General features: G+C 38.0%; 1 protein-coding gene across 4 annotated transcripts; it reads left to right on the top strand.

The window, feature by feature from the left end:
• The first annotated feature begins 1,367 nt into the window (after positions 1 to 1,367).
• mcm9 (minichromosome maintenance 9 homologous recombination repair factor) lies at positions 1,368 to 11,785 on the top strand. 4 transcript variants are annotated; one of them, XM_044105669.1, is made up of 15 exons: positions 1,368 to 1,438; positions 2,089 to 2,268; positions 2,842 to 3,004; positions 3,351 to 3,457; positions 3,968 to 4,174; positions 4,306 to 4,387; positions 4,833 to 5,033; positions 5,123 to 5,248; positions 5,518 to 5,637; positions 6,472 to 6,646; positions 7,240 to 7,442; positions 7,599 to 7,802; positions 8,095 to 8,177; positions 9,592 to 9,737; positions 10,567 to 11,785. In XM_044105669.1, the coding sequence occupies exons 2-15, from the start codon at positions 2,104 to 2,106 to the stop codon at positions 11,405 to 11,407; spliced, it is 2,823 nt and encodes a 940-aa protein (XP_043961604.1). In that variant the 5' UTR covers positions 1,368 to 1,438; positions 2,089 to 2,103; the 3' UTR covers positions 11,408 to 11,785. The 4 variants fall into 4 exon arrangements, with proteins under 4 accessions (XP_043961604.1, XP_043961605.1, XP_043961603.1 ...); XM_044105670.1 differs by having other exon boundaries at positions 1,373 to 1,450; XM_044105668.1 differs by having other exon boundaries at positions 1,388 to 1,613.
• Positions 11,786 to 12,258: the final 473 nt, after the last annotated feature.

The raw sequence follows: 12,258 nt of genomic DNA, 5'->3' as shown, positions 1-12,258 counted from the left end.
AAGTTATATTTAGCAAATTATGCTGAAATTTGATTGTGGTGCTGAAATTTCACAAACTGTCCATTGATTGTGGTGCTGAAATTTCTGAAATTAAAAAAAGCTTAAAACTCAAAATTTTGAACTGGTTCCAGCTTCAAACAACCAGATTTACCGTTCTCAGCATTTCCAAGTTATATTAAGCAAATTATGCTGAAATTTGATTGTGGTGCTGAAATTTCACAAACTGTCCATTTTTGGCTTCTCTCGCTGAGATAAAGCGTTTTTGGTCACTAACAGTAAAAAAGCTTAAAACTCAAAATTTTTAACTGGTTCCAGCTTCAAACAACCAGATTTACTGTTTCTCAGCATTTCCAAGTTATATTAAGCAAATTATGCTGAAATTTGATTGCGGTGCTGAAATTTCACAAACTGTCCATTTTTGGCTTCTCTCGCTGAGATAAAGCGTTTTTGGTCACTAACAGTAAAAAAGCTTAAAACTCAAAATTTTGAACTGGTTCCAGCTTCAAACAACCAGATTTACTGTTTCTCAGCATTTCCAAGTTATATTAAGCAAATTATGCTGAAATTTGATTGTGGTGCTGAAATTTCACAAACTGTCCATTTTTGGCTTCTCTCGTTGAGACACCCGCTTCGGATGTTATCCCGAAGCGGGTGCTTAGATCCAACATGTTCTTCCAGAGGTTTTGCTGTCCTCTGCCACAACTCTCCCCTTGTTGTCACCAACCTGCCTCCCAGTTTCACATCTGCTTTAAAATCAGAATTCTGAGAAAAAAAGTCAGGATTATTTTTCTTCAGTGGCCCTAATCCTTTTCCGTATAATTATACATTTTCTTTAATCCAAAAATATTGCACATGTGATCACTGAGACGGATGAAACAACAGATTATGTTACATTAGAATGTCAAAATATGAAGAGGATAGATCTTTTTGTTTAATATAATTTGATTTCATATATATACATACATATATATATATATATATATATATGTATATATATGTATAAATATATATACATATATATATATATCTACATATATATATGTATATATATATATACATATATATATATATATATATATATATATATATATCATCTTTATATATTTTTGTTTATGAAGAGGATAAACAAAAAGATCTATCTTCTTCATATTTTGACATTCTAATGTAACATAATCTGTTGTTCCATCCTTCCCAAATACCACCAATATTTCCTACAACGTTTTTTCTTTATGTGCCTGAATATATAGTAAATCTGTGTGTATACATAAACACAATTAAATAACCACGAACCACACTCCCTACCAGTGGGTGGCGGTAATGCACACCCTCAGTTTTCTTCCCAACCGCCAAAAACACAAGAAAAAGTAGAAGAGGAAGAAATCCAAAACAAACCCCGGAAAGTTAACCTGTTGATGTTCGGTGGCTGTCCGTGGAACTGGTAGTTACCACAGTGAGACTGCATCTATGAACTAAGCAGGGCCAGAAAAAAGTTTTAATTGACAGGTTATAAAAAATGCTTAGCCGCGTAATACGGATGTTTTTACGGAGTTAATTTTCTGAACGTGCTTACTACCGGAGAGTGCGCATCAAGTCTAACCAGGTGTCGTGTTTAGGTAATTCTCCACTACAGAATTTCGCGCCTCGGGAGCTCGCACGGCGCAGGAAGGTTCAGAATGTTGTAGTCGGACAGAACATTTGATAATGTAAAACAATGAGAGCAAATAGTATTTTATTGGACATGTTGAAACCAACACATAGCCGTTTGCTTGTTGATAACAGCATATTGAATGTTGGTGTTTGTATGCATCAAGTTTACAACGACGTGATCATTCTCTTATGAAGCGAACGTTCTAGTGTTTATTTTAATAATATTAAGATACTTTTCTGCTGTAACATAATAAGTGAAGGATAAAGTATCAAAACTAATGTTTTCAAAGTTAAAGCATCACTGAAGTAGATAGACTATAAGATACCTTATAACCTTAATCATGTATAATTTTATAATAAGGTGCCTTATTAATCAGAATTTTACTGACTACTTAATGTAAGGCTTGCCACATGACAAACGGACATCTGCTTGGCTTTCAGATCTCACCCAACACTATGTTTATAAGCCCAGAGGAGGAGGCCCTGATTGGTCGAGTGTTTGAAAACTATCTGACCGAGCATCATCATGGTGACATTCTTCAGCTCAGTACTGATGTAAATGAAGACACTCATCGCTCTGTTGTGGTTAATGCCATGACACTTTTTGAAGCCAATATGGAGGTACTGTTGACATGATTTACTGTTTTTGATTAAAGCAGAGGTGATGGCTTTTAGATGAGTTTAGTACTTAACAGAAAGACACGTTGAGTGACCAGTTTTGCCCAATTGCGTCTTATCCGCTGTGATTTTTGGGATGATCTGATGCATTGGTCTTATCCACTTTCTATCACTTGTTGATAGCTACTACTTATGCTTATGTTTTATTTTTCTGCACAGAAAGAACAGAAGTTGGTGATTAAAAAGAAGATCTCAAAATGTTACAATATTCTGTTTTCAGTCGCTTTTGAGTAATTTAACTAAAGCTACTGAAGAGGCCTGTCTACACTGCAAAAACGACACTAGTATTAGTTTGAGAAACACCTTCCTGAGTCTGTAATGTTGAATTGGGTTAACATTCCTTTGTGGTATCCATAGAAATTGCACCTGAAATCTTAGTCCATCCTTCAGTGTCAGGGCTGATTTTGGTTTCAAAAAGAAGCAAAGTATAAGCTGTGTGTCACATAGCTGACTAGCGCAAACAAGTACTTGTCTTACCATGCTGCACTCCACTGATAGTAATCTGCCTTTTTTTAGGTTGGGGATTATTTCAATGCATATCCAAAAGATGTGTTGGCTATATTTGATAAAGTATTACAGAAAAAAGCTTCAGAGTTAACAGATGAGGCTTTTCTCAAGGACAAAGGACAGGGAGCAGGTCAGAGAAGCCTGAGGCAGACATATCACACCCGCATCACAGGTAAGACATCCAGCTGCCGACCGAGCTCTGTTTGTTTTATGCTGTTTTGTTTTTTCACTATTGCATGCATTGTATTTCTTTTATCATTTTGATCAATTGTAACAACATAAATGTTATTCATTCATTCTCTTATTGTTGGATTTATATTTCTGCATATTCAAGGGTAGATCTTTAAAGCACTAGAAGTAGCGTAATAGAGAAGTTAAGTATTAAATATTACTGATTCTTATTTATGACAATTTATAAAAAATGTGTTGTGTATTTTTTCTCAAATGCACTCATGAAAATTAGGATGTTCTTTGTTCTATTATGGTTTTCTTGACTTTTTAAACCCATTTAATCTCAGGTCTGCCAGTGTGTCCAGAACTAACCAGACATACCATTCCAAAATCCAGAGATGTGGGTCACTTTTTGTCTGTTACTGGTACGGTCATACGTGCCAGTGTGGCTAAGGTAAGAAATCACATGTTAACTGTTCAGACATACAGTCCATCTAAGGATCCTCTCTTCTTGAATCAGGATGTCTGGTTTCTGTTTATGATTTAGTTCAGTAAACTGAGCTGCTGGTGCAACGTTTGTCTGTCATTTCATCTCCTAATCCAATCCAAAATGGTCTTGATTGTGGTAATCTGTTGAATCAGGCCTGGACAGAAATACCAACAGTTTTGTCCACGTGTGTGAAACGGTTCACATAAGTAACACATCCAGAACTGAAAAGTACACCATCCATTGTTAAATGTCAAAAAACAAAAACCCACAGAAAGAAGCTGAGCTTGGTCCTACAATAAGAGAAAAAAGTCGTTCATAGATGAATTGTCTCTCTTTGTCATCTCCTGATTGAAGCAACGTCTGACATATGTCCAACTATAAAACATTTGTAGGATTTACAAATATAGTAAGAGGAGTCACATAAATAAATGCTGGGATGTTCTTTTTGTGTTTCTGCTGTTCTGTATTTGTTAGGTTCTGGAGTATGAACGTGATTATATGTGCACAAAGTGCCGACATGTTTTCAAGGTGCAGGCTGATTTTGACCAGTTCTACACCTTCGTCCAGCCGGTGGGCTGCCCAAATCCTGCTGCCTGTAATTCCTTTAAATTCAGCTGTTTGTCTGGAGGGTCGGAGCCTGCTGCCTGCAGGGACTACCAGGAAATTAAGATACAAGAGCAAGTATGGAACATTTGCATATAACTCCTTCTCTTTATTTCTATTAAAATGAAGTTTAAAGTTTGTTAAAATAATAAGTTAGAAGTTTCTTTTAAATCTCCATTAGAAAATGAAATGACCCTCTCTTATAACAGATTCAGAGGCTGTCGGTGGGCAGTATTCCTCGTTCATTAGTGGTATTGCTGGAGGATGACCTGGTTGACAGCTGTAAATCAGGTAGGAATCAGCAGCCAAAGTATTTGTAAAATACATCTAATAAAAGACTGACATTTTCTCCTAACAGCTTTTGAAATTCTCAGATTCAGTGCAAGAAACTGTTGAAATCTGAAGTATAGTTACATTACTTAGTGCTTTTGACACTAATAAACCAAGAAAAACATCTATTTAATCTTAATCTAGCATTGGCTTCTTGGGGCAGCAGCCTTAAAAGAGGCCCACATTCCCTCTCTGGTTCCAGCCGCTTGGTCCTGCTCCTCCACAGGAATCCCTAATCGTTCTCAAGCCAGCTGAGAAACACAGTCCCTCCAGCATGTCCTGGGTCTTCGTCTGACTCTCCTTCCTTTGGAATGTTGTCCCAGATTCCTTGATGAATCTGGGACACTTCTACATATTCAAGAAGAGAGTGAAGTATTTTTTTCATTAAAATAAAATATGTTTACAGGTGATGACATAACGGTTTATGGTGTCATGTATCTTCGCTGGAAGCCCCTTTATGATGGTTCCCCTTGTGATGTGGAGTTGGTCCTCAGAGCTAACAACATAGAAGCAAATAATCAGCAGGCTGCTGCTGCTCTGATGGTAAAAGACGTTCAGAAAGAATTTGAAGAGTTCTGGGACAGCTACAAACAGAATCCACTGGCTGGTTAGTGTTTTTGCCCTTTGGCAAAACATTTTTGCATTTCTTGTGGTAAGTTGCATTTTGTAATTTGATTTTCTCATCTCTTTCTGTAGGTAGGAATGAGATCTTGTTAAGCCTGTGTCCGCAGGTATTTGGCATGTATGTAATTAAGCTGGCTGTGACGATGGTGCTGGCGGGTGGAGTCCAGAGAATAGACTCTTCTGGGACCAAAGTTAGAGGTATTTGTTGTCTTTTGTTTGCCATAATCAGCATGTGAGTGTGAATCGGAATGATTGATTTCATTGTAAAATATCTAACTTTCCCTATAAAGCCATATTTAATTCGGATTTCCTTTCATTACTACTGAAAACAATTTAAGGTAGATCTATTAATCAATCAAGTTTATTTGTATGTCACATGTCAGCGACACGGCAGTTCAAAGTGCTTTACATCGTAAAAACACAAAAATAGCAAAATGTGATTGTGTGATGTCTCTTGTAATTTGTAGGAGAATGCCATTTGTTGCTGGTTGGTGATCCTGGTACAGGAAAATCTCAATTTCTGAAATATGCAGCCAAGATAATATCCCGATCTGTACTAACAGCTGGAATTGGATCAACCAGTGCAGGTGACAATTTTTCCACATCATAACCAGTGTTTTCTGTAAGCAGTGTTTTCTGTAAGCAGTGTTTTCTATAAGCAGTGTTTTCAATTGTCTTCCATGAGCAGTGGAAGGTCTACAAATACCTGTATTTAATTGACACCCGCCAATTTCCACCCCTGATTATGACCCGTTGGCAAAAGAAAACTGGGATTTCTGTTTGTTGGAAGTCCTCACAAAGTTTCGTTGTTGAAATGAAGAGGTTATAGTTTGCCAATATCAGAGTGGCTGACCTAAGTAGAACCTATTCAACTTTATGGCCTATAGAAAGCAAGCTTGTTTCTTTTGGTTCTAGGAACCATTTTCCATTTGTCAGTGGAACATGAATGCTGACTTCCAGTCACAGTAGACTGTGAAGCATGGTGATTCATCTATTGTGATCTGGGAATATTTCTTATACTATTTATTATGTGCTAGAGGTTATAGATCAGTTAGAATACATGACCAGCCAAATTTCAGGATGTTAATCCAACCCTGAAGTTGCAGAGTTCCCACCATTCCCTGAAATCCTCCAAAGTTTGTACATTTTAAAAATAAAGGTTAGATGTAATGAAAAGTTGCCTGGCCTTTGTCAGCTGTGACAGGCCACCATCAGTGTGTGAATGTGTGTGTGAGCTCACAATGCAATGGCATGTCTGAACATTAAGGCGGTTGTAAGGACTTTGAGTTTTACTTCCTTTTTTTAAACATACTTTTGAACATTCTGTTTCTCAGCGTTTTCATTTTTTCTGATAGAACTTTTTCTACTTTGCCAATCGAAAAATCTCCTGGTGTCTTCCTGTTCTCACTGTCTTGGCGAAGGTCTGACGGTGGCTGCAGTAAAGGATGGAGGTGACTGGCACCTGGAAGCTGGAGCGTTGGTCCTGTCTGATGGTGGTTTGTGCTGCATTGATGAATTCAGCAGCATCAAAGAACATGATCGAATCAGCATTCATGAAGCGATGGAGCAGCAGTCAATCAGCGTAGCCAAAGCTGGGTATGTATATTTACACTCACTCACATCTGCTTTCCTCCCTGCATAAAGTGTTCCTTCTTCATGAACTTTTCCACTCTTTCTCTCTGGGCAGAGAGCAGCTAGTCTGACCGCTTCCTCTCTCTGACCTCGGTCACGTCTTTTATTATGTCCCATCGATGATAACAAATCCCCTGAAGTGCTAATTCTCCCTCCTTCTCTGCTCCTGAATCTGCTCTAGCGGTTGAAGTTTGTGTGGAACACATATCTGCTACACATTTTTCTGCAGTACAAGCCACCGGCTACAGTCTCTTCGGCAACTTCATACATTTATGCTCATTTAGTCAGTGGCGGGGGCCAGTTTCCACCTTGATTATGTCCCGTTGGATCTTGCAGAAGAAAATAATTGGGATTTCTCAAAACTTTTGCAGGACCTTGGGAAGCTTTTGCAGAATCTAACAAAAGTAAATCAGAATTCCTTTTTTCTTTTCTCCATGTGTTAATTAAACTGGAGTATAAATTAAGTTTGAATATGAATGATGCTATCATGGGACATGTGTAGATAAAGTCTATTTACACTTTCTGTTTCGATCTCTTGACTCGTAATCTTTCTACAGAATTGTGTGCAAACTGAATACTCGAACCACAATTTTGGCAGCTACCAACCCCAAAGGACAGTACGATCCCAGTCAGCCTCTCTCTGTGAACGTGGCTCTGGCCAGTCCTTTGCTCAGCCGGTTCGACCTGGTTTTGGTTCTGCTGGACACCAGAAACGTTGAATGGGACCGTATCATCTCTTCTTTTATTCTTGAGGACCGAGGTAGTACTAAGGTCCCTCCCCCCTCCACTCCCCCCCCCCCCATCTAGTTTTGAATTCATTTTTAGTGATCTTTGATGATATTCATGCTACATTTCTCCTTCTATTCTGACACACATTACGGGCAGCATCAGTACATGTCTCTCCATGATTTCTCAGGAACTCCATCTGATGCCAGTGGGCTCTGGTCCATGGAGAAAATGAAAACTTATTTCAGTGTGATTAAACAGCTGCAGCCTCAGGTATCCGAAGAGGCCAACTGCATCCTGACTCGTTATTACCAGCTGCAGCGTCAACGAGATGGTCACAGTGCCGCCCGAACAACTATCCGCATGCTGGAGAGTCTGAGCAGACTTGCTGAAGGTGAGAACCGACTGAAGTCCAAAACAATTTCACTTTACATTACGATCATCAAAAGTTCAAACTCAGTGGACTGTCAGTGAAAGCAGCATCTTTTACCTTTAGCTACTGAAATATGTGACATGATTAAAGATGCTTGCTGTGCCTCAGAAATGTAGTTGAACACAAAAGAAAGGGAAATCTGAAAAATATGCGTGTTTCCTGATGGCATCATAGTGCTAGTAAAAGGGAAAATGATTTGTTAAGCACCTGCACGTATTGATAAAGACCTGCTCCTTTCTTAAACTTTGCACAGCACATGCCCGGCTCATGTACAGAGAGACTGTTACTGTTGAAGATGCCGTTACAGCCGTGTCAGTCATGGAGTGCTCCATGCAGGTAAGGAGAAAACAAATTGAGCCACTTTACTGCATAATTGATGATCCTTTGGATGGTAATGTCTTTAATGTTCTCATCTTTAGATACATTTTGGTTTGCTCCAAAAACCTTTTCAGTATTTTCTGTTAAATGGCTGTAGTGTCTTCAGTTAATATACTGTGCTACAGACACTTGGGGACACTTGTGGGTGCACTTGGGGACACTATTACGCATCTCTTTGTTATATTGTTCATCTACAGATACTTTACCTTTACTCAGTTACTTTATAATGAAAGTTGTAGATATCAATGTGTGTATTTTTATTTATGTATTGGAGTTTGGTCCAGTGTTTGGATTGGTGTCTTTATACAGGGAACAAGTTCAAACAAGTGACGTTAAGACGAGTAGTAAGGCAACGGTTTAAAGGAAAACTAACAGACCTGTGAGAGCTGGAGTTCGTATTGGTTTGTAGCTTATCAAATACTTGTGTCATTCTATAAAATTCATATTAATTACTTAAAAGTCATACGATGCGATTTTATGGATTTTAGTTTCAGACTCCATCACTCACATTTGAAGAGTGGCTGATTAAAATGACAAACTTCTACCTGCTTTGCAAATGGAAAACCTGAAAAAGTGGCACAGTATCAAATACTTGATCTCCCTACTGTAGAATACACTGCGGAAAACAAAAAAGACTGGACTTTTGTAGTTTTGTTAATTGATTTGTTGATTGTTTTTGTTTGTTTATAGTTATACAATATTATAATTATAACATTTTCACAAAAAAAGGGGGAAAAATGGATGGTGATTGGGTCACATGACATGGTTGAGTCTTAATTTGGCTCAAGAAATGAAAATATGTTTGGCTGGTTGTCAGCAATGTACATTTGAATTGATTTGAGAATTTCAAACTCATTAAAACCTGAAAGCGTTCCTCAACAAAGAAAGTTATTCACAATGATTTGGATCATGCTAACACTGGTTCTGAGCAGTTATTAAATGGTTTTGTTCTGGTGATGTCATGAGTTCATTCCAGAATGAAAAACCCAGGATACAGTGGGCTCAAACTATGAAGAGTTTGAGCTGCTTAATATAGAAAATCTAGTGATGGCAATAATGTTGGTAAATATTAGCATTTGCAGTATATGCCTTTATTCCTCTCTTTCTCATGTGTTCTTCCATCACTTTAACAGTTTGTCCAGTGTAATGTATGTCTAGTGTGACCATTTTCTGCAGTAACACTCTGTCCTCTCTGGAATATATTAGCCAAAAACTACTGCACTCAAGCAGTCCTTTGCGACATGGATATTGCAGACACTAATGTTGCAATGACATTGCTCCCATATTGTATTGTTCAGCCCTTAATTTGAGATCTTGTTTTATTTTTCAGTCCTGTGGCAGTCTTTAACCGTCTGGTGCATCTTTCCTTTAGGGTGGTGCTTTGCTGGGAAATGTAAACGCGTTGCTAACAACGTTCCCCACCGACCCCCTCCAGCAGTATCAAACCCAGTGTCAGATGCTCCTGGAGGGACTGAACCTGCCTGAGCTTCTTCAAAGTGAGATGGAGCGGCTGGCCGGGTGAGCAACTCTAGAATCTTAACGCTTCTTATTTTATTCATGTGCACATTTTTAGTGCTTAAGATATGCTGCTGACATGATGGTTTAGTTACACAAAAAAAAAGTTGAGTTAGGCACCCAATAGGAGTCCTTTGGGTCATCCAGTCATTTTACCATTTTACAAACACATAGCCCCCTCACTTCTGAGTTGATGGTTAGGCCCTTTTTTGTGTGTGTGCGTGTGTGATTATTCACATTTCATAATATATTTGACTTGTATGTGATCTCCTGTGTGAACTGCAAACAACCTGAAAGTGTTGTGTGTGCACAGTAGAGGGCGCAGTAACTTCACATGCAGTGCTGCTCAGTTTTTGTGAAAGTAAATATGGATGATGATGGTGGAGTCGATCTTGGGATTTTAAAGTTTGAGACTCCGCTTGTCTCTGTATGGTGTGAGGGTGAGGGAGGTGCAGGAACAAACGAAATAGCAATACACAACTGAGGGAGATCAGCAAAGCATTATTATTAAATGTAGTACTTAATATTCTTTGCTATGCAGGTAAATTAGTGAAGAATTTTTCATATTAGAAAATGATATTACTAGCTATAAGTTTTAAAAAGTGAATAATTAATTGTGAAAGTTACCTTTTAAGTTCTGGGTGCTTAACTTTGTAAGTTTATTTAAAAACGGCTTAACACTCAACGAACCTAGATAAATTAGATAATATAGCTGTTCATGTTGTTACCTTTAATACTGTATATTTTTATTTTTTCATTTATGCTTTGGACAGTGCAATTAGCAAACCCTGATTTGTATATCATAATAAAACGCATGTTGTGTCTTTGCTAGGCTAAGGAGCAAAACCCCAGAGACTGGTATGGGTGACCCGTCTCTTTCTACAGACCAGCATCAACTACCTGGTTCAGACTCTGAAACAGTGAAGAGTTGTTTGGACCGGCTTCCTGCCACGAGTCCCTCACTGTCCCCAAATGATGTCATCGTACCCCTCATTACATCAACCCAAGAAAAAATAAATACTTCACCAAACAATAGCTGGTCAGTATCATCAGCACTAAGAGCAGAGCAAAGCGGAGTTGTGGAAAAAGAACAGAGACGCCTGCCTAAGAAGAACAATAATGTTTTGATAAATGAAAAGAAGGTGGCTGAAGATGGAAAATTGACAGACCTGCACACAAAACTATCAGCTTTTATTTTCAAACCCAGAGATAGGAAACAACCTGACCACAGTGGTAATGAAACAGAAACATTAAGAGAAAAAAGGATAAATACGCAGACATCAGCTAGACACGATGACTTGTCTAGCCAAATGCCACAAGCAAAGAAAAAGAAACGAATGGAAAAGCTAAATAATGGACAATCACAACACTGCACAACCAAACCTACAGCAGCTCAGACTAACCTGGAAAGAGTTCCTCATGAAACAGAATCTTCTAAGTTCGAACTAAAGCAGTCGGACCTTACTTATGTTCCAAACCAACATGCAAAACCTGCAAGCAACAATGAGGTGAACATGGGGAAAAGGAAGTGCTTTAATCTGGGCCCGCCACAAAGTGATTTTGGATCTAAGCCGTTCCTTTCGGGTTTGTCTTTCTCTGGTCTTACTGACTTTTCTACCGATGTCCTTGACACTGACTGGGACCAGGAAGTTTCAAAAACCACCAAAGCCTAAGGTCAAAGAATATCTGCATAAATAGTATAGTGAGGAACTGAATTTAATTATTTGTCTTAAAAACTTCTTGGTTCAAAAACTCTTAAAAGAGGAATTGTACATGTTTTGTTTTTTTGTATTTAAAATTTTGAGCAGAGGCTGATCAGTCGCCTTCATATGAGAAAGTGTCTATAAAAAATAATGAATAAGAAAAAAAAATGTTTTTCTAGTGAACTTTCTTATTGGATTTCTGCTTTTGACTGATGAGGAAGTAAAATGTTGCTTAACAAAGTTGCTCTAATCAAATATAAAAATTGGGAAACAATGTGGTTTGGACAGCCTTTGATTTTAATTTACACATTTTAATTTTTCATAACACCAATAAAGATGTGAAAGTCATGTCTGTACTGTGCCTTTTCGGCTTCATATCTGCTTCTTACTCCAGTTCAAGGAAGCAAAACCTTTTTATTGCATTAATCCAAAAATAAGCAGGCAAATGGTAAAAAAGCATGAATGATCTTTAAATCCCAGTTCCTCATTTTGTCCTTGTCACACTGAAGTGATATGAAGACACCATCTGCAAAGATCTCAGCTTTGCAGTGAAACAGAAAGCAGAAAAACATTGACGAATAAATGGGTGCATTATTTGTATGTTCAGTTTCTTTTTATAAGTATCACAAAGGTTGAGCATCGTTAGTGAGTCTTTCTTTCAGTGGTTTATTTACTCTGATACGGAGCGACTGTTCAACTTTGAGACTATTGGGTACAACATTAAAAAGGACAGAGAAAGGTCATTGCCAACATATAAACAACAAATATAGTTTTTTTTCTGGGTCGACTAACAAAGCAGTCTACTGGTGCTTGGCACAGAT

The sequence above is a fragment of the Gambusia affinis genome, linkage group LG22, assembly GCF_019740435.1.
Source record: "Gambusia affinis linkage group LG22, SWU_Gaff_1.0, whole genome shotgun sequence".
Classification (NCBI taxonomy): Eukaryota; Metazoa; Chordata; class Actinopteri; order Cyprinodontiformes; family Poeciliidae; genus Gambusia; species Gambusia affinis.
This window is presented reverse-complemented; position numbering and strand designations above follow the sequence as displayed.